This window comes from Schistocerca piceifrons, chromosome 2, assembly GCF_021461385.2.
Source record: "Schistocerca piceifrons isolate TAMUIC-IGC-003096 chromosome 2, iqSchPice1.1, whole genome shotgun sequence".
NCBI lineage: Eukaryota > Metazoa > Arthropoda > Insecta > Orthoptera > Acrididae > Schistocerca > Schistocerca piceifrons.
Window position 1 is genome coordinate 299,060,291 of NC_060139.1, and position 22,959 is coordinate 299,083,249.

Here is a 22,959-nt window from a genome sequence, read left to right on the forward strand (position 1 = left end):
AGCCCTCGTCTTTTTACCTACTTGATCCTCTGCTGCCTTCGCTACTTCATCCCTCAAAGCTACCCATTCTTCTTCTACTGTATTTCTTTCCCCCATTCCTGTCAATTGTTCCCTTATGCTCTCACTGAAACTCTGTACAACCGCAGGTTCTTTCAGTTTATCCAGGTCCCATCTCCTTAAATTTTCACCGTTTTGCAGTTTCTTCAATTTTAATCTACAGGTCATAACCAATAGACTGTGGTCAGAGTCCACATCTGCCCCTGGAAATGTCTTACAATTTAAAACCTGGTTCCTAAATCTCTTTCTTACCATTATATAATCTATCTGATACCTTTTAGTATCTCCAGGGTTCTTCCATGTATACAACCTTCTTTCATGATTCTTAAACCAAGTGTTAGCTATGACTAAGTTGTGCTCTGTGCAAAATTCTACCAGGCGGCTTCCTCTTTCATTTCTTAGCCCCAATCCATATTCACCTACTGTTCTGGATCTTATCACTCGAAATTTTTAAATGGTAAAATTTGAGTCACTGCCCAATCATATAAATTATTTGCATTCAAATATGTAATGTAATCTGATTGTACATTCATCCAAAATTTTTAATATTAAATTTTTTGCAAATTAATTTTGCATGATTATAACCTTTATTGGAAATGTTAGATTTATTAAGTCTTGAATAAAAACTTACTTTTACAGTTAGAGTTGCTTCTTTTAAGTTATATTCAGAATTCATATTTTCATAAGGATCAATGCCTTTTTTTAATTATTAACTGTAACTGTTCATCTTTGAAATCTTTTGTTGTTTATTTTAACTGTTTTTTTGTAATATTCAAAGAAAGTTTATCAAACCTTGAGGCCATAAATTTAAAAGTATTAAAAATCTTAAAGTTAATCCATCTTAAGTAAATATATTTTGAGTATCTATTCCCAAATCTTTGACAAGCAAATGAAGATTGTAATTTGTTTTAAATTATGAATATAAACTGGAAAAAAGAAAGGGTTTTGTAATTAAGATTACCAATATTCATGAGCATTCCTCATTGTTTTCCTGTTAAATGACAATGATCTCTTACTTTTTTCCTACTTCTGTAAATTCTTCTTCACTAATAAAATATGTTATTGAGCTTTAAAAATTTATTTTATCTTGTTTTGTCGTTACCATTGGTACATTTCTTTCGTATATATTATTTTAAAATTTTTCTAGATGTGTGTTTTAACATTTCAGAGAATTTTTCTGTAGACTCTTTCCAGTATATGCCAAAGTTTATAAGTGCTGTTGGAGTATTTCACACAATAATTTAATGAAAATGGTATGTGGTTTGGATGTATATTTATACAAGCTTTGCCCAGATTTAGTTGACAAAGGTTAACATCTTTTAAAACATTCGAAATCAGAATGAATTACAAAATGTACCCTTGAAGGATCATTATATATTTTAAATTTAATATTTTCACCCTTTTTAGGCATATTTGTTTTTACTGCTTAATGTTTTTTACAATCATTTTTGTAACCGTCTATTTCTTGCTGTTAATGAAAATATCTTAAAATCTATCACAGGGACAAATTTTCCAGTGTATTCAGTTATTTGTGAATTAATTAATTTGCATAAATTTTTTATCCAACAATAATGTAAATTTTTTAATTAAAAGAAGATTAACAATTTTCTTGTTTATTTTTTTTATAGTAAAGAAGATATTCAATAAAAAATTTTATCATGAGTATAGACATCATGGAAATATTTGGTTTAGACTCAAATTTTGGGATACCTGTTAACTGGAAAAGAAAATTAGTTTTTTATTTGGCAAAAATATCATCTATTTCTAACCCAGTATTTTTATATTTCCTACCTCTTTCCCAAACATGAGCTGCTGAATACAAAGCAAATTTTAAAGGAATAAAGCAAAGAGTTTTTTTGGTAAATCGATATAAGAAGAATCGGAAATTGACTTGCATCTATTAACACATAATTCTAAATTATTTATAAAAAGTAAAGACCAATCAGATTTTTCCTTTCCATTTCTTCCATCAGTTAATAGTTTATTCAGTGATTTTTTAAAATACTGTTCTTAATCCATTGTTAACAAAACTTCATTACTTGTCTTAAAATTAATTTCTTGTATTTCGCCTTGTCTTTTAAAATTACAATAAAACTTCATATTAATTTTAAATGGTTGTCTTTGTATTAAAATTATCTTAAATTTCCTGATTGCTACTTACTTATTTTGATTAAAAAGTTCTTGTCGTTTAACAATATTTTCAGTATTATTAAATTCATAAGTTGTTTTAAAAAAGTCATAATCTAGGAAGGTATAAACTCAAAACTTTTCCTGATGAGGTTCTTGTTTCATTTCTTGATCTTAATCTAAATTTTCAATCGTTTCATTATTGTTATAGTTAATGTTAATCTTGGTATTCTGAGTACAATCGATTAATTGTTGTTTATTAAGTTTAGAATAATTTTTAAATTCTTTGTTTTACAGGTTTTACGAATACCTTTTAAAGATTTGTTATTCAATTCATTATTGTTCTTATTAATATCACCTCCAGATCTTTTGGTAAGATCGATTAATTGTCATTTATTAAGTTCAGGCAAAGTTTTCAAACTTCCCATTTTACACATTTTATGAAGTTTTTTTTAAAAAAATTTATTCTATTCATTTTTGTTATTATTAATATTGGCCTCAGAATTTAGAATAAGATGGATTAATTTTTCTTTATTAAGTTTAGAATAATTTTTTTAAAATTCTTGTTCCACAAACTGTTCAAAGTTCTTTTGTGGTTTTATATGTTACTTCTCTCTTCCTCATTTCTTTCATGTTAAAATAATCAATGAATTCTAAGGGATCTGGTCTGGTAATTTTTAAATAACCTTTTTATTCACAATAACTTTTTCAATGAGTACAATACTTTTCTAAGTCTTGAAATAACTCAGCTTTGGAATATCTTTCTTACTTTTTATTTATATAAAAAATTAATTTTAAAAAATAAAACGTTTATGGTTGAAATGTATCTTTGAGTATTTAAATGAAAATTTCCTTCGTTGGTATAGATAAAGGCGATCTGATACAGCTTATTTACAAAGAGAAAATTAATTATAATTTTATTTTTTTAAACAAATGAAAATGTCGTTCATGAGTATGGGTAAACACTACTTGGTAGAACGTATTTCTAATGAAAATGATTTAATAGTTTTTAATTTTTTTAAACAGATGAAAATTTCGTTCATGGGTATAGATAAACACGAATTGGTAGAAGTTATTTATAAAGAAAAATATTATTAGATTTTTAATTTTTTTTAAATAAATGAGAATATCTTTCATGGATATAGACAAATTTCTTAAATAGGGGATATAGTAAAATTGAAATCACTGTTTTATATCAGGGAATTTAAAAAAAAAAAAGGTACTCTCTGTCCCAGAACTCTCATACAAATACTACTTTTGGCCTTCCTGAGCAACTGTCTCACAAAAATTCAAAGCATTTTTGAAATCTTAATGGAGATGTTACTGGTCGGAGTCAGAAACTTTTTGTAACGTCATATTTAATCGTTAAGCACTTAAAACATTTGCAAATACGTGTTATTACCATCAGCAATGCGTAAACTTGACTTCAATACTCTTTTACCAGATATCACATTCTAACTGCATTTACTACTGTACTCAGGTATGGCGATAAATTGCCAGCGGATATTGTCTTTTAGCATCCCTGATGAGGTCGGACGATCGCAGTAGATTTGCGACTTCAAGTAACCCAACAACGAATAATCACACGGGCTGGGGTCCGGGAACCTGGGAAGCAAAGAATAACGGAAGTTGCAGCTCAGCACGTGATCCTCACCAAACGATATGCGCAAGAGATCCTTCATACGTGTAGCAAATATGCTGCGGTGGGCCAATCCGCATAAAAGCATCACTGATGTGTTGCAGTCCAGCGCCATCTGCCGGAGAGTTTTTGCTCTCGTTATTCGTTTCAGTAAAGTGTGACAATTTTTACCTCTGTACTTACATAATTTCGTGAATTACTGCGTTTTCAATTGCTAACGGACTTTTGGGTCACCCTATAGTCTAAAGATCTCGGCAGTAAATTGGAGCGTAGTTGTGTGTTGTAAATTTAAAGAAAATAATTATTTGGAAATAAAAATGCACAATACGTTTTTAAAAAATCATAGCAGGCATGAAGCATATGCAGAAAAGCTTTAGCTGTGTCAATTGGAATGAATTTACTCGTCAGTTAGCAACTGTTCCCACAAACATGCACTTTTTCATTCTTTGAAACCACCAGCAGAAAGAATCAGTTCACCCCTGTTGAGAAATTCAGTTAACTTAGGGTTCACCAGCCTCATCTTCGAAGGAGCAATGCTAGCCTTGATTGTTCTCTTCAGTCTTAGGACTTATGGAGCACTATACCTGGCAGAAGGTGCATATGTTCTTGTTGCAGGTAGTCAACTTTGCGAGGCAAAATAAGGTCGCTTACCTTTGAATAAGAGAATTTCGAAGTCCAACATTTACGAATTTGTCACGAACGGCGTATCATACAGTTGCTAGAAGTAACTATTCCTTGGGGATCTAAAGAACTGAGATCAGATACTCACTTTTCGTTAAGAATTGGGTGACCATCTTCTTTTCACACTGATATTCTTGCTGTGCAATGGACTGGAGATCCGTTTCCAGCCCCTAATGGCATAGCTAAGCACAAGGGACAAAAATCAGTCACCCTGCAACACTATCTCTAGTCTTGTTAATGGCCTCAAATCGATGAGGGAGAGAGTCAACAATATCTTCAGTAACGCCAAATCCAGCCCAATCCAGTCACTGTGTGAGGGGCATTCTATATGTAATGCAACTCATTTCCTTTCTCGGCTAATCTCGGTAGAAAAAATACAGAATTTGTTGAGGTACATCATGGAATATTTCGACCTGAATGGTTTCATGATGTTCCGATAGGTGGCAGCACTACACATAGCCTCCAAAATGGCACCTGTAATGGAGGTGCATTGCAAGCCGATAACTGTCATTGAGTTTCTTCTGGCAGAAAACCAGGGCACCTCAAATATTCATAGGCGTTTGCAGAATGTCTACGGAGACCTAGCACTGAACAAAAGTATGATGAGTCATTGGGCGAGGCATTTGTCATCGTCGCAAGATCAAGCGAATCTGTCTAGCCTACCATGTGCCAGCTGACCGTATACTGCTGCGACTCCCGCAATGTTGGAAATTACAGGCACTGTCATTCGAGGTGATTGATAGATCACAATCAAACACCTCACTGCACAACTGGACATCTTTGTTGGTGGTGCTGACACAATTGGCTCCCATCTGGGGTACTCAAAGGTGTGTGCCCACTAGGTTCCTCACCACCAAACAGAAGACCATAAACAGCAACAAATGGCCATCTGTGCCAAAATGCTTGCACAATAGTAGAGTGTTTATGACAGCTTTTTGTTGAATGTCAAGACAGGAGATGAAGCATAGGTTAATCACTTCGAATCAGAAATGAAATGGCAGTCCATGGAGTGGTGCCACACCACCTTTACTCCAAAGAAAAAGTCCAAAGCTACACCCTCAGCCAGTAAAGTCATGGTAGCGGTCTTGTGAGACTCTGAAGCAGTTATTCTGTTTGATTTACTCCCTCTAGGTGCAACAATTAACTCTGAAGTGCACTGTGCTACCCTCAGTATCTGAAGAAACATCCTCGACTTGCTCATCGCCACAAAAATGTAAATGAAATTCTCATTCTCCATGACAACACCACACCTCATGTAAGTCAGCACACCCGAGAGGAGGTTACAAAGCTTTATTGAACTGTTCTTCTCATCCACCCTATAGCTCAGAATTTGATTCTTATAACTTCCAGCTGTTTGGCCCAATGGAAGATAAACTCTGTGGGAAGCATTACATGTATGATGGGGAGGATATTGAACCTGCAAGTCATTGGCTGAGACTTTGACCAGTAGAATAGTATCATGCGAGATACAGGCTCTACCAGAAGCTGGCATTATGCCACTGCATTGAATGGTAATTGTGTCGAAACCTCATGTTTTGTACCAGTAAGAATGGGTACTAATATGGTATATTGGAACTCTGAATAAAACCAGTCTCCTTTCAGAAAGAAAATGTATTGCATTACTTATTAAACGATGCTTGTACATCTATGACAAATGCTTAGCACTGTACGATTCTGTGATGATTACGTCCCACAGATCTACTACTGTTGCAGAGATGTTGATCGCTAGACTTCAAGTAGTTCCAAACATTTTCGGTAAGATTAGGGTCTTGTGAACTATCCAGCCAGTTGAACTACAATTAGCACTGAACACATATGGACAGACATGTGAATATGGCTGTTATCATCTTGGATGATGGGAGTGTCCACAGCACACTAATCATGAAATTCTGAAGAAACAGCTACATTTTGTAACCGAGAAATAAAAATCCAATCTCATGTCCACAGCAACCCAAAAAGTAGGCCAAAGTCATGGCAGAGAAACACCATTAAAACATCACAACACTGTCTTTGGTCCGAATTACACCCTTCATACAATACTCATTAAATGCCTTATTGTGTGATGGCTTGCATCAATCGAAAAGAGCGGCAATCGTTTAGATAAGATTAGATTAGTACTTGTTCCATAGATCATGAATACGACACTTCGTAATGATGTGGAACGTGTCAGATGAATAAAAGGTGCCTATACAAGATATTACAATAGACAAAATATTACATGACACTCTTTTTTTTTTTTTTTTTTTTTTTTTTGTGGAGATTGGGAAATTACCCACTTACTATATCCAAAAATTCATCTAATGAGTAGAAGGAGTTGCCGTTAAGAAATTCTTTTAATTTCCTTTTAAATGCTATATGGCTATCTGTCAGACTTTTGATGCTATTAGGTAAGTGACCAAAGACATTTGTGGCAGCATAATTTACCCGCTTCTGAGCCAAAGTTAGATTTAACCTTGAGTAGTGAAGATTATCCTTTCTCCTAGTGTTGTAGCCGTGTACACTGCTATTACTTTTGAATTCGTTCGGATTGTTAATAACAAATTTCATAAGTGAATATACATATTGTGAGGCTACAGTGAAGATTTCTAGCTCTTTAAATAGGTGTCTGCAGGATGATCTTGGATGAGCTCCAGCAATTATACTGATTACACGCTATTGTGCAATGAACACTCTTTTACTCAATGATGAATTACCCCAGAATATGATGCCACATGAAAACAGAGACTGTGAATAGGCATGGTAAGCTAATTTACTCAGATGTATATTGCCAAAATTTGCAATAACCCTAATAGCATAAGTAGCTGAACTCAAACATTTCAGCAGATCCTCAGTGTGATTTTTCCAGTTCAACCCCTCATCAATGCATACACCTAGAAATTTTGAATATTCTACCTTAGCTACTGATTTATGATCATGATTCCTTGATCTGCACCACAAGGCTCCAATCAGGTGCTGTGCAATATCTCTGTTGTTTGACCATCAAAGACGTGGAGCTTTATGTGCAATGGCACTGTGCAAGGTCAAATATCAGTTACACGCCTTTCCCTTCATAATGTTTGTTCAGAATCTGCTTGAGATAGACCTGCATTAAGTAACAGCAGCAATTCATATCGTGTTTGAAACCAATTGTCATTGGCAGGGCAAGACACTTATCTCAAGTCTTGGTTGTTTAGGACACTGTTTCTTATGCTGGTGGCTAATTTGAATGTGGTACACCAAACCTGAATTGACCAAAAAAGGCACTGAAACCACTAGACAAAGAATACAGTCTAACACTGGACAATAATGAGTGAACAAAGCTGCTGTGGCTTTCCTGATGGAATCATCTGTGATGAACATAAATCCAGATAGTTAGTTAGGGACCAGAATATGTGTCGCAGCATCTAGCTTCTTCAGAAGAAAGTACAGTGTAAGTTATCAAATAAGTCCCAGGGTACAGATTTTGTTCCCTGATAAAGGCCGGTCTTTGCAGAAGTGTGGTTCATTGAATATGCCAGCAGACTCTAACACCTCACCTAAACAGCCCAGTTCCTTGATTGGACCATTATGAGGGTTTTTGGCATGGTTCTGAGAGAAAAATCTAGTGATGTAACACTTGCTTCCATTTAACTACTTGACAAACAGCATAAAACTTTTCTTGGAATACTTCACATTGTATGAATACAATTTTCTACAAATCACAACTGAACAACAGATTAAATTTCACCTATTTTCTCTAAGGAGTTCAATGTATTTGAGTCAATAGATGTATAATAAAATTAATTATAGGATCCGGAGGGATGACGTCTAACACAACACTAAACTGTACAACAGTGGAAGTAATGTATTGTTGAAGGATTCAAAGTAAGTGAACTCTCACATCTAGCAACCAATGTGCTGACATGTGAGTCATAATACTGCACTGTAACTGCCTATTTTTAAACTGGTAGCGCCTCAATTGACAGCTGACATGTTAAGCCTTGCACTTAGCCTGAAGTTGTACAGGAAATGTTGTAACCCAGTCCACTAGTAATCTGGTAAGTTTATGAAGATCATCTTATCTAAGAAATCTTATGTGCATGACAGGAATCAAATCTCCATGACTGTCATGTTAAGAACTTGTCCATCTCACTATAAATCCCATAATCTCTCAATAAATAAACTGAAGTGACCCTTCTTAGAACAAAGAAAAGGCATTTCCCTTTTGTTATTTCTGTATAAAGACATGCATGAGCATAACTGTGCAATCAGGAAAAGGCATTTTATTAAGTTTGGAATATGTCTATTACAAGCCCTCAACACAAGAAGGAATACAGGTGGGATGATTCTTTGAAAGGATGGAATGAACAACAATTTTTGGTGCCGTCCGTAATATTATCAGGAATACATTAAGCAAGACTCTCAGCAGAAAACTAGCACCAAATAAACCAATTATTTCAGCAGACTGGATACAAATCCAAATTTGATGTTCTGCTGGAGAATTCCAGCAAGACACCAGAACTCACGTCTCTCGTAGAAAACTGTTACCCTAACATCTTACTACAAACTGAGAATGGGTTGAAACCCAAAGAAGGAATCTGAGATTTTTTTGACAACATGTCAAATATATATTCCAAAAATAGGTTAGACATCCACAAGTAGGGGTTTTTATTAGGCAAGCAGAAGCATTAGGTCTAGTAAGCACCAAATTGAATCCAGTTGTGAACCACTGAGGATAAGAATAACATGGTCAGTGGAGTTATATTAAGAACCATGTATTTCCACTGACCACCAGAATCTGACACACCAGTCATAGAATATTGAAAAGTAGCCTAAGTCTGATAGTGCAGAAATACCCTCGAGCATTCAATAATGGTAGCTGGTAACTACTGGGAAAAATACACATACATTATCAGCGATAAGTTTGAATATAATAAATTTTCTTTAGCCATAAATACTTCTGTCTACCAATTAGTACAGATTTAGAAAGCGATGTTCATGTGAAACTCAGCTTGCTACCTAAATTTCTAAGTGTTTGATACAATGCCCCGCAGCAACCTGTTAATGAATGTAGGTGCATATGGAATAGGTGTACAGATATGTGAGTGGCTCAAAGACTTTTTATGTAATGGAACACACTACATTGTCTTCGATGCCATGTGTTCACCAGAGACAGGGGTATCATCAGGAGCTATTCTATATATGCATAAATGATGTGTCAGATGGGGTGACCAGTAGTGTGCAGCTGTTTGCTGATGAGGCTATGGTGTACAGAATGGTGTCATCACTGAGTGACTGTAGGAGTATAACAAGATGACTTATGCAAAACTTCTAGTTGGCATGATGATTAATGTTTGGTTTGTGGGGCACTCCACTACACAGTTATCAGCACCTATACAAAGTCCCAATCTTTACACAGTCCAGTCTCACCACGTTCATGAATGATGATGAAATGATGAGGATGACACAAACACTCAGCCCTGACCAGAGAAAATCTCTGACCCAGCCGGGAATCAAACCCAGGCCCTTAGGATTGACATTCTGTTGCGCTGACCACTCAGCTACCAGGGTCGGACATCTGGTTGTAATGTGGCTAAGTGATATGAAGTGGGACAAGCATGTAGGGAAGGCAAATGGTCAACTTCAGTTTATTGGGAGAATTTTAGGAAACTGTAGTTCATCTACAGGGTGGTCCATTGATAGTGACTGGGCCACATATCTCATGAAATAAGCAGCAAATGAAAGAACTACAAAGAACAAAACTCATCTAGCTTGAAGGGGGAAACCAGATGGTGCTATGGTTGGCCCGCTAGATGGCACTGCCATAGGTCAAATGGATATCAATTGCGTTTTTTTAAATAGGAACCCTCATGTTTTATTACATATTTGTGTAGTACGTAAAGAAAGGATATTTGCTATCTTGATTCACTGACAATGCCTGACAACATGTGTCAGCACATTGTCAATGCGTGTGCGAACATTACGGAAGGCGAACTACTCCCTGTTGAGAAGAATGTCGCTACACGTATTGCCAAATGCATTGAGGGTGATGGACATCATTTTAAGCATTTATTGCATTAATGTGGTATTTACAGGTAATCACACTGTAACAGCATGCATTCTCAGAAATGATAAGTTCACAGAGGTACATGTATCGCATTGGAACAACCGAAATAAAATGTTCAAACGTACCTACATTCCCTATTTTAATTTTAAAAACCTACCTGTTACCAACTGTTCATCTAAAATTGTGAGCTATATGTTTGTGACTATTACAGTGACATCTATCACGAAACGAAAAAAGTGGCCCAACTAAAACATTCATATTTCTTTACGTACTACACGAATATGTAATAAAAAAAGGGGGGGTCCTATTTTTAAAAAAAATGCAGTTGATATCCGTTTGACCTATGGCAGCACCATCTAGCAGGCCAACCTTAGTGCCATTTGATTTCCCCCATCAAGCTAGACAAGTTTCTTTCTTTGTAGTTTTTTTCATTTGATGCTTATTTTGTGAGATATTTGACCCAGTCACAATCAATGGACCACCCTGTATAAAGGAGACTGCATATAGAACTTGAGTCTGACCCTTTCTGGAGTATTGCTTCAGTGTTTGCGATCCCCACCGGATTGGACTGAATGAAGACTTGGAGGTTGATGAATTTATTACCATAGATCGATCAGTATGTGATGCTTTGTGAATCAAATGAGAATAACTGAATTGAAGATGACTCACCAAGTTGGCAGTTTTTGTGCACAGTATATTCCCTGCCTACTTATGTATGGGGACACATGTGTTGTACGTAGTCTCAGTACTTTCCAAGACAATCCCAGAAATCTCCAAAGAAGTGTCTAAAGGGTGATATTTCAATGAGGGTTTACAGTTTCAGTATGTGCCTTATAAATTTCTTTTTAGTCAAATACCAACTACAAGTAGGACAAGGGGCTTATCCATTTGGAATATTCGAGACAAGATTAACATTTCTGTCATTTTCCTTAGATCAAAGAGAAATATTTCGTAAAATCTAAGATTGGTCTCAATAAAAAAATATTTACACATAGTGTGTACATTTAGATGTATTGGTGTGTGCATTTGTATAGAAAACATTTCACAGGTGACTCACCACTAACTGTAATAATTTGTTATCTGTAAGAATGTTGTCCTGTCCATAAAGGATTTGGTGCTATGAAATTAGCTGGAGTTTAATTTGGGAACATGATTACTTTAATCATGTACAATACTTAGGAATCCTGTATTTTTATGTGAACTGCATTCTGAAAAATCATAATGCTTTATTCAGTAGAATGGGTACTTATAATGATCAGTGACTTGCTTTCAGCAAAAGGTGTAGTCACTATATATTACAATGCTTCCTCTATATATTTTACGTACATGGTATATCTTGGACATTTTGTGCCTATAAACAGTTCCATAAAGACTGTTGCCACTTGTCACTTAATGGCAGCAGTTACCATGGTAATCATTTTGACTGTACAGTGGCTTCACTCTGTTCAGAAAAGTCCCTGCACCAGAGGATGCACATTTGGCTGAAGAGGGCATTCTCACAGAAGACACTGCTCAAGAGGCTGCCCGTGCTGTCATGGCTGCCACACTACTCTACAGAGGATGCTGTGGGGGATTTGGTGGCCGGCATCACCGTTGGACTCACTGTCATTCCCCAGTCGCTCGCCTACGCCAGCATCGTTGGTCTTCCAGCTCAGGTGCTACTGCCATCAGAGCTGTTTCATCTACACATTTTCCTGGCTGCTTTCCTCTATGTATACATTACTACATCCTCCCCCACCCCCTCCATACAAACCAGCCTGTCTTCCCTCCATCGTCCCCTTTCCTCCTACTGTTGCCACACTTGTGCACAAACTATGTAAATTCTGTCTGATCAAAGTGTGACACTTTGACACAGTAGATTTCAACTCAACCTCAGCTCTAGTATCCCATGGGGTGAGAAATGGAGAAGAGGGATGGTAGGGGGGAGGTATGTGTGTGTGTGTGTGTGTGTGTGGAGGGGGGGGGGGGGGGGGGGGAAGAGGTGGGATTTTCATTTCTCAAGGGGCTGTGAGACAAAAATGAGCAGCAGGGCACTGTTAGCATGAGAAGGAGGATATGGTTAGCAGTAGCAATGGGTATTTGTTATTTGAGTTACAAAGAGACAAATTGAATGCGAATTCAATCTCCTAAATATTACTACAATAATATGTTGCAGCTAGAACCAATATTATTGATGAAAATGATATTTACTTTAGAAGTTAGTTAATAAATTAAATAATTACTACAAAGAAAGTTTTTTAAGAATTAGTACTTTAATTTCCACAAGACATGATAATGTCAGCATGTGTTTTATCTTCGAGTCAGTATATACCCATAAAGTGGACAAGCTGAGATTCAGACAAAGTTCCAATTAGAGAATTCCCTGCATCTCAATACATACATAGAAAACATGTATCCATGCCTTGGGCCATGTATTGCAAAGAAGTTCAAAGTAAAAGTATCTGGCCCATAGAGCTCAAATGCTTTCAGATAACTACAGCCTTGATAAAGGATTATAACACCTACAAATAGTGTTCTGGGTGCTCAGATCAACAAACTGAATGAGTGTAGCAGGCAAAATAAATGAAACCTGAGGAAGATGTTTTGAATGATAAACAACACGAGGTGCTAAGAATTGTTTATATACCCAATCTCTAAAAAGTTCGGTAGTCTCCTATGGAAACAAGGTAGCTAGAGTTTTTCGCTCCCATCAACAAAAATAGGAAGTTTTCTTTGTAATGTAAAAGACAATCCAGTTCTCTTAATGTGGATGTGTACCACATGTCTCATGCAAGTCAGACTATTAAAATAGTTGTGGAGAGTTGCAAGGAACATCAAAGAAACATCTGTTTCCAGAAGTTCCCTGTTAGCTATTTTGAGCTACAAAAATTGAAAAACTGTCAGGTACGTCAATTTAATTATGTACATTCCTACCTGCCCGTCCATGTAGTTAGACTTGCAGTCAAGTTTTTCAAGTCTTTCTTATAAACTATCCTTACACATTGAAACAGAAGTTGTTCCATGCACCATGACTGCATTGGATCTGTGACGTAAACTTAATTTCCCTGGATGAGGGAATGATTTCAAACCATGAGTCATACTGGTATGTGCTATCTGCCATTTCATATACTGTCTGAACTGCTGGTACAGCAGCTGGAAGATATTTTCCACAGACCCTTATGAAAATAAAAGTATCCATTTCAAAATCCCATGATCACTTTAGTAGAGCATATATTCAGATTACCGGTTTTGGCAGACTCAGTAAATACAAAAACTGGGTGTGAGATATCTACATGACATTTTTAACATAATATGGATTCATAACGTACCATATTCACTACACTTCAAAGCAGCTCATCCATGTGAACAATGATTTGTAACACATAATAAATAAACAATCCAAGAACATGCATGGCATAGTATATTTGTATGTCAAAGGTAAAACAATCATTATATAAAATACCATATACTGTGCACTGAATATACATGCTCATGCTCACTTAAAAGCCACATACGCACTGACACTGGATAGTAAACATAGCAGAGACCGAGTGAGGTGGTGCAGTGGTTAACACACTGGACTCACATTTGGATGGGTGATGGTTCAGACCTGTGTCTGGCCATCCTCATTTAAGTTCTCCATGACTTTCCTAAATCACTTTCCGCACGTGCCAGGATGGTTCCTTTGAAAAGGTATGGCCAGTTTCCTTCCATAATCTGATGGGGCCAGAGACCTCACTGTTTGGTTCCCTCTCTCAAAGGAACCAACCAACCAAACATCATAGATATTACAGTCAGCCACCAGATAGGATCACAGTAGTAACAAATTGAAATGCAGAGTTCCATATAAAGCCTACGCACAAATACGAATACATGTTTGCAATGAAATTATACAATGATCCAAATTAGAGTACACATTTTTTTAAAATTTTATGTTTGAAATGTGACTTCTGTTGTTGCCAAATATTTAAGTTAAAATTGTTTATGAATGATAAAAGAAAGTACTGCTCATCTATAATTATAATCCAAGGTGTTTTAAAGAAGTAACACACATGATTTGTTCAAACTAAATACAATGATGAACAAGTCATCAAAATAAGTCTTTATTGTTAACAACTGGTTCTGACAGTTGTAACTGTCATCTTCAAAAAATTTTTGTTAGAAAATGTGTTCCATTGTGAGTTCATACTTCGTGTCATGTCATCATTATGGAGGATAAAATACAGTATGTTATATGTAGGTTTGTCAAAAATAAAACCATTTACAGTTAAAAACTACCTTGTGCACATGGGAATGTTCACATATGTAGCACTCACAAAGGTTTTTGTACGACATGTTACATATTCCATCAATCCATCTTACCCAAATCATAAAGTCAGAGGTAGAATGGTTTTATTTTTGACAAACCTATGTACAGGGCGTCCATAAAGTCCCTTTACAACTTCAAAATTTTATTACAACAGCAGTTATTGAAATATTATAACAACATATCTTTTATTGTAATTAGTATTTATAAAAAATTTTGACAGTGTTTAATACACCTCAATATGAGAACATTTAGTTGCATGAAGCACTTCTAGATGGTACTCAATCTCTTGCCAAGTTCGCTGTAGCATAGCATCATCAATGGTGGCAATGGCATTATGAATCCTTTGCTTCAAGTCAGGAATGTCCCACATCTGTGTCTGATACATGATATCTTTTACATATCCCCATATAAAAAAGTCAAAGGGAATGATATCTGGTGAACGTGGTGGCTATGAATTGGCCCATCCCTCCTAATCCATCTGCCTGGAAATGTTTCATTGAAGAACCAATGAACATGCAGTCCCCAATGTGTTGGTGCACCATCTTGCTGGAAAATGATAGTTGATTATAAGCCAATCAATTGCGGTGCTACATAATTGGTCAGAAGATTGAGGTAAACATCTGCAGTAATTGTTGACTCATTGAAGAAAAATCGATCAATTATTCGGTTGCACATGATTCCACACCGCACATGCACTTTTGGGCTATCCCAGTGAAGCTCCCTAGTCACATGGGGGTGTTCAGATCCCCAGAGTCTCACAGTGTGTCTGTTTAATGTCCCAAAAACATGAAAAGTTGCCTCGTCACTGAAACAAGCTTATCTGACAAATGCTTCATCCTCTAAAAGGTGTTCCATCATGTTGAGTGCAAATTCTGTCCATTTTGGCTTGTCGTTTGGCTCAAGTGTCTGTAACAGTTGCACTCTGTAAGTGTACAACCATAAGTTCTTGTGGAGGACCTTATGCACAGCTGAATGTGGTAGTTGCAACTTTCTGGCAGTAGTGCAGATGGACTTCGTAGGTGAACGAGTGAAGACGTTTAAAACACAATCGATGTTTTCCTTGGATGTTCTTGGTCACCTGCTCCTCCCTTTATCCAACACAGTCCCTGTCTCCATAAATTTTTTGTGCCATGCATGGATTGAAGGGCATGATGGTGGATCGCTTCATAACTTCGTTCTGAAGTTTCATTGAGTCTGAACATCCGATTTTGTCTCATTAAACCAGGGCACACATTGTGCCTTCTCTTGAGGAGTTGCCATTTTGTAGAGATTCGGTTCCTTCCATCAACAGAGTATCTTAAACACAAAATTTTAGTATACATAAAAACTTTAGTAAACAGTGATTACAATCACAGAAATTTTGTTAAAATATTTCAACAACTGCTATTGTAATAAAATTTTGAAGTTGTAAAGGGACTTTATGGACATCCTGTATAATGTACTGTATTTTACCCACCATAATGATAACATGGTATGAGGTACAAGTTCTCAAATGAACACAAATGAAAAAAAAAATTTTTAAAGACCATAAAATTACAGTTACACCTGTTGAAACCATTTGTCAACAATACAGACTAATTTCTGCAATCCTCGCTACTGAAAGTTTTTCCCCCAAGTAAGACATAGACAACTCCTTCACAGTTCTCAATATGAGAAAATTCACTCATGTCGTTAAAGCACCCTCCTGGGTGTAGAGAACAAGACGCAGTATAGACAGTTCATGTTACAACATTATTTTATAAAATTGTATTATATTTGTAGAAAGGCAACATAACAAAATTTTACAACTGTAGCCTTCATTCCCTTACAAAATTAACTCATAGTATACAATACTAACTGTACAATATAAATTCTGTTAAAAAAAGGCTAATTATTGACATCTAGGTGAATTTAATTGACCTGTTGACATCACAAAGGGAACACATTGGTTCACTTTGTTATATATGAAAATAATGTAGTCATTATTTCACAAAAAGTTGTGACTTGTTCTCTACAATAAGCTTCCTGTTACCTAGGAGCAATTTGCAGCTGAAACAAAATGAAATTTTGCACATGTTTCAGTTTTCAGGAAGATATTACAGTGGAATTACTACACCTCTTTGCTGAGAATGCCACCAGCAGATTTCATTTTATGTCTATAAATTTCAAGTTACAGTAGACTAAAAGTATCACTTTAAACTGAATCACTTATTTTCTCTCTGCAATATGGCAAGACCAAGGTATATTTTATCTGTTGTGAGCCTACCATGATGTATACAAGAGGCTATTGTATATTTTTTGGTTAAAGATGAAGCCACATGCATCCCCCTTGTAGCAAATTATTCCCATTTGACAGTTATTTCTTTTTAAATCCTTATCGGAAATCAATCAGGACACTGTACTCCACAATAACATGCACTTGCAGAGAAGCCACCATCTTTTTGTGTGTTCCAGTATGGATTGTATGGCTCTTTCATGGGCTGCATCCTGTACATGGTTTTTGGCAGTTGCAAGGATGTACCCATGGGCCCTTCTGCTGTCATCTCTCTGCTAACATTTCAGTCAGTTCGTGGCATGGGTCCTGAACATGCCGTGCTTCTTTGCTTCCTCACCGGAGTCATCCAGGTCATTATGGGGATCCTGGGTCTCGGTAAGCAAATCTGCTTCATTTTTTCTTTTGATGTTTCATTTCAATGTAAATGCATCAATGATTAGATTAAGACAGAATTTACAGTTATGTGTCATGAAGGTTAATGTTCAAAATATTATGAAGTATGAACATTCAAACATTTATATATGACTACTTTCTATATTGTTTTACTGCCTGGAAACCCATGCTGATGCTATTTATTTTGTTCTATTGGATGTTTTAAGTCATACTGTAAATTTATTTATTTGGTTTAGCATAAATTACTATGCTGAGCTTTATATATCTCTGATTCCTGTCACTGGAAGCATCAAACCCACATGTTACTGAGAATATATGGAATTCTCTAATTCTTTTGAATGTGATTATTCCTGATGATCAAAAAGAGGCTAGTGGTTTGCCTAGCAAACTAAAGTTAATGTACACTGACATGAGATTGGATTGAAAAGTAAAAAATACGTTCTTTAGTAGAATACATCATATAAGTTACATTGCCTATTTTTTTAATATTGTACCTATGAATGGTAAAATGAGATATTTTAACCCTGAAATTGGCTGCAATGACAGACTGGTTTGTAGTATCACTAGAGGTCTAAGTTACATTGAAAGGTGATAATTTGGTTGAGAGTAGGCAAAACCAATGAATGTGAATGCCAAATAAAGATTGTAGCAACAGACTGACTTGTAACATTGCCTAATGTTTATGTTTGTGTCACATTTAAAAACACTTTCCTGTATTTAAGGCATATTTCATCGTAAGAACTAAAAGTGCAAGATAAATTCAGAAAACATATATTAGGTAATGGACAGAAGTCTCCAACAGTTATTTTGATGCATATTATGTCCATGTATTGTAAGCAAACTATGAAAAATGTAAAGGGGAATGAAATAATTAAAAGTAAACAACGTTTTTATGATTCATCCAAATGATATATCCCCCCCCCCCCCCCCATTCACATTAAAGTATGATAACTTGCACTGTGAGAAGCTCAATGAGGGTAGTGCAATAAAGTGTTGCTGGTGAAACAATTCAAACAGGAGATGTGTAATAAACCCTAGAGAGATTTAAAGGACAATACAACTTTAAAATTGGAACTTAGAAAATTTTTAATTGATAAATGTTGCTACTCAATAAACGAATATCTTGAAGACCAAGCATATGACATTACAAACTAACCTCCAAAATTTTCTATCTTTGTTTGTTTCAGCTTTTATTATACTTTACCATTTATAGTACAACTTACATATTGTTACTGAGATGCAAATTACTATAAACCATTTATGTGGAAAGAAACTGTAAGTTTGCTGTCATTTATTATAGACAATTTCATTTTGTACATTCTACATTTTAATTTCTGTGTATGACAGATCCAATTGCAGACAATTTCATTTTGTATATTCTATATTGTTAATTTCTATGTATGACAAGTCCAATATCATTTGTATGATGACACGGATGCTAAATAAATAAATAAATAAATAAATGAGACAAGAAATGTGAAACCAATCATGCTTGAAATAACTTGAGTAATTATTTATCACACACATGGTGTAGCTGATGGATTACATCACATATAAGTTCCAAGTATTTTGCTGTAAATTCAGGGCTAGTATTCTTTGTGAAACTGCACCTGTTATTGCTCAGGACTTGTTCTGACCTGGTACTGTTTGCAGCTCCACATTGTGTAGTTGTGGGCAACATTACAAAGCTCAAAATTTGTAGTTATTGAACCTTAAGTTTTCTGTTATTAATCTGATTGTTATGTTACATTTTACAGCTGAACATGCTATGTCTTTCATACTGATGAACAAAGTGTAGAACAGATAAGCTCCACTGCCTCATTTAACACCGTGCAACTTGGAAAGGAATCCTGCACATCTTTGGGAAAAATGGCTACCCATCTATATTTTCTGCAAAAAAACACAACCTTAATAGTGAGCAGGAAAGACACTTGGAATAAAGCTTCCTAATGTGCCAACCCTGCAAACAGATCTGTTTGTTTAGCAGATAATGTTTTGAAAATTTGAACCATGGCTTGCACACACATTCTTTGTAATGGGTGATACCATTTGCAATAAAGAAACTGCTCTTGATCTATATATGATGCACTAAGCGAAAAACTACATGAAAAAAGCTCAGTTTGTAAATGTTTTGATTGTCTCATACCCCATTCTCTCCAAAAGTGTAACACTCACATTCAAAATTGAAGTCTAAACAATTTACAAATCCTTAATGGTATCAAAATTCAACTATTTAACAATACTTTTCAGGTTAAAATTACTCCTAACCTCTGTTACATTAATCAATGATCTTCATCTTAAAGGTGTTGTATTACATGTATTCTTCTGTAACAAACTGTACTACAACAGTGACATGGGAATTTCATCAAATTTCTCCCTGCGGTCTCTCAGTAGGTAGCTGAAAACGCACAAGTAGTAATGCTGCAAACTTCATTTTAAACTGTCCAAAAGTGCAGTGTTTCATTACATTGGATTGAAAATCTGTGACAGGTGTTCCTGCAATGTTTCCTGCTTTATGTTCTACTTATAATATAGGAAGGATGTGACAGGTTGTGATGTAAGACCATATCTGATTTTTTGTCTTTGTATAAATGAGTGATGTCTTAGAGATAGATTGAATTTTAATTTAATGCCTAGAAGCATGTAACATTCAGTTTATTAGTGTTTGTCAACTGCATGTACCAGTGATGTCCCCTCTTCTTCAAATTTGAGACTGTAACAGCCACCAGTCATAGAAAAAGCTTCCTTAGCAACAGAGATAAAACTACGTGCATCTCTTACAAAGAGCATCACAGTGAGTGAGAAAATTGTAGGCCTCACTTGAGGTAGCAAATGCCTTGCAAATGGCCACACACAAGAACTATTATTAATATTTAAAATATCCTGTGTTTACTGAAGTCTCATAGGAGGAACTTCTAAATCAACCATTGTGTTCAGCAGAGACTGATTAAAGGTGAGACATTTGACATTGAACTGTGGCAGATTTAACCTCTGCAGCACACCACATTTTGTAAATGGGTTCTCTTGGCATGCCAGACAAAAAATTTTACACTGAACATGAACATCAGCATTCATAACCTGTAACAGACCCCTATAGTTTGAAACTTTATTCAAAAGCGACCCAGTTTGTGTTTGCCTGTCTATTATACCTTCACCAGTTGTCATTCTAATGAAGTAACCATTTTCTCTGAACAAGCTCACTACATGACTACACAGAATTTGTGTAACATCGATCGGTTTTGTGTGATGTAGACCACTTTTTAAGTTTTCATTCATTTATTTACATTTTATTGAAGCCTCAGTTTTTTTATGTAATGCAACTTCATGTTTTAGATTATTTCTTGTGTTATACGTGTGCTTGGAAATGTGCATGTGAAACATGCATGAATCACATGAGCTACCAAAAAATATTCTGTCTGTCTCTCAGGCTACAATGTATGTTCCTTTCTCATCATCTAGTAACAGTAAGTATGTTAACATAAAAATAAAATAAATATTTCAGATAAAATTTCATTATTGGGACTTAATGCCAGATACGAACACGTTCTTGCTCTTGTTTGATCTAATCTGAACAGATGGGGATTTGAAACTGGCATGCAGTCACAACACAAGTTTAGAAAACATGGAGATCATGCTACCAGTAACATACTCCTCTGTGCCTGTCCTCAATCATAGACCAAGATGACTGGGTAGACTTTAATAACAAATTGATTCCTACCAACTGGAAAGAGCTTGAACTCATTATACATTTTGCTGAGAAAAGTTTCCAGTTAGCTTGAAAAGAAAGCTTTTCAGAATTAGGTGGCTGAACCCCAAGGGGATATCCCAGTGAACAATGCCATGCAGAATTACATTTTTATTCACTCATAGGCAGATGAGATGCACTGTTTACAAAGATATCTTACTACAAAATATAATATATATAATATATATATAATATTATAGTAAATATATAATATTCATGCATCCCAGATACAAAAACAGAATTCTTGATCAGCAGTGGATTAAAACATTCTTTCATCTTGTTTTTGCAGGTTTCATTATTGACTTCATATCTGGACCAGTGTCATCAGGTTTCACATCAGCAGCTGCTCTCATGATTGTAACATCACAGATGAAGGATTTGTTGGGAATCACAGCAGAGGGCAGTACTTTCATTGAAGTATGGGGAAGTCTTTTCAAGAACATGCATAACACAAAACTCTATGATAGTGTTTTGGGTTTTGTCTGCATTGTGGTGCTGCTATTGATGAGGGTGAGTTGTTACCTTGTGATTTGACAACAAGAACTGTAGTGTGATTCTGCAATTGGCAAAGTCCAGATGTTTATCATTTTAATTGATTCAGTTTTGGTTCTCGATGAAATAGTCTGCTGCTATGTAATGTCTTATTTGGTGGTTTTCAAGTCTAGCAAAACATTTCTTTATTATTAAAAAATGAGCAATAAGAACTATGAAAGAGGTTGCACCTAGGGTGTCCATTAGGAAAATATTCAAAGAAATGAAAGTTATGACTCTTCCATAAGTATATGTCTATGAAAATATGTGCCTTTTGAAATCCCATCCCCCATTTCTTTGCTATGAGCAATGATTACCATGACTATGAAACTAGACACAGAATTGACTTCCATAGAGACATACATCAGAAAGCCCAGTAATAAAAAAGTGTGATATATCATCCCAAAATTCTTTGTAGAGTTACTAAGATGCAGTGGCGTAGCATGGTTGTCAAGGTTGGGGAGACTCTGCAGTTATTATAGGGAGACAAAATAGTACAATAAACAATAATTTAAACAAATTAAACAAAATGCATCAAATAAAACAACAACAGCTACTACCACTACTACTACTACTACCACTACCACTACCACCACCACCACTAATAATAATAATAATAATAATAATAATAATAATAATAATAATAATAATAACTAACTCGTTCAAGAAACGATGACAAATTTTTAGAACCCCAGCAGCAGGAGAAGAAGCACTTATATTTTCTTGTACACAAGTGCAATGCGCCTGTCTTTTCTTTCCACGAATAAGCCTATAACGTGGTCTACAAAGATCTGATCACTGGATAGCTCTCCAGGTAGTGTCTTTTCTATGGCTAACGTGCTCAAAAATGACAGCTGGATGTTGGACATTGAATTCCTTAAATAATTCTTCACTCGATGTGCATTTTCAACTTGTCATGGCATAATGAATAATTCTTCACTCGTTTAAGAGCACTCATGCTTCATTCACTGCTTGCTGTAGTTGCTGGTAGGGTCAAAACCAAACGCAAGGAACTTCAAAGTTTCTTCATAAACAGAGTTTAAATCACTGATGACAATGTACTTTAAGAGGATTCCTTGAGATAAGTGTTTTTCTTATCAGCGTTTATGTTACACAGTTCACTTTCAAGTTGTTCTTGTTTGAAAAAAGAATACTGTTCTAATAATTGAAGCAGTTTCAACTTTGGGAATTCTTGTTGGTAGTTTGAACTCTTAGATTC

The 22,959-nt window shown here is 35.6% G+C and overlaps 1 protein-coding gene across 1 annotated transcript in view; it reads left to right on the top strand.

Moving 5' to 3' along the window:
• Positions 1-11,998: 11,998 nt before the first annotated feature.
• LOC124775337 (sodium-independent sulfate anion transporter-like) overlaps positions 11,999-22,959 on the top strand; it is a 102,896-nt gene continuing 91,935 nt past the window's right edge. The window contains exons 1-3 of the mRNA XM_047250169.1: positions 11,999-12,184; positions 17,251-17,446; positions 21,499-21,719. Coding sequence (XP_047106125.1) covers positions 11,999-12,184; positions 17,251-17,446; positions 21,499-21,719 — 603 coding nt within the window. The remainder of the gene's footprint in view (positions 12,185-17,250; positions 17,447-21,498; positions 21,720-22,959) is intronic.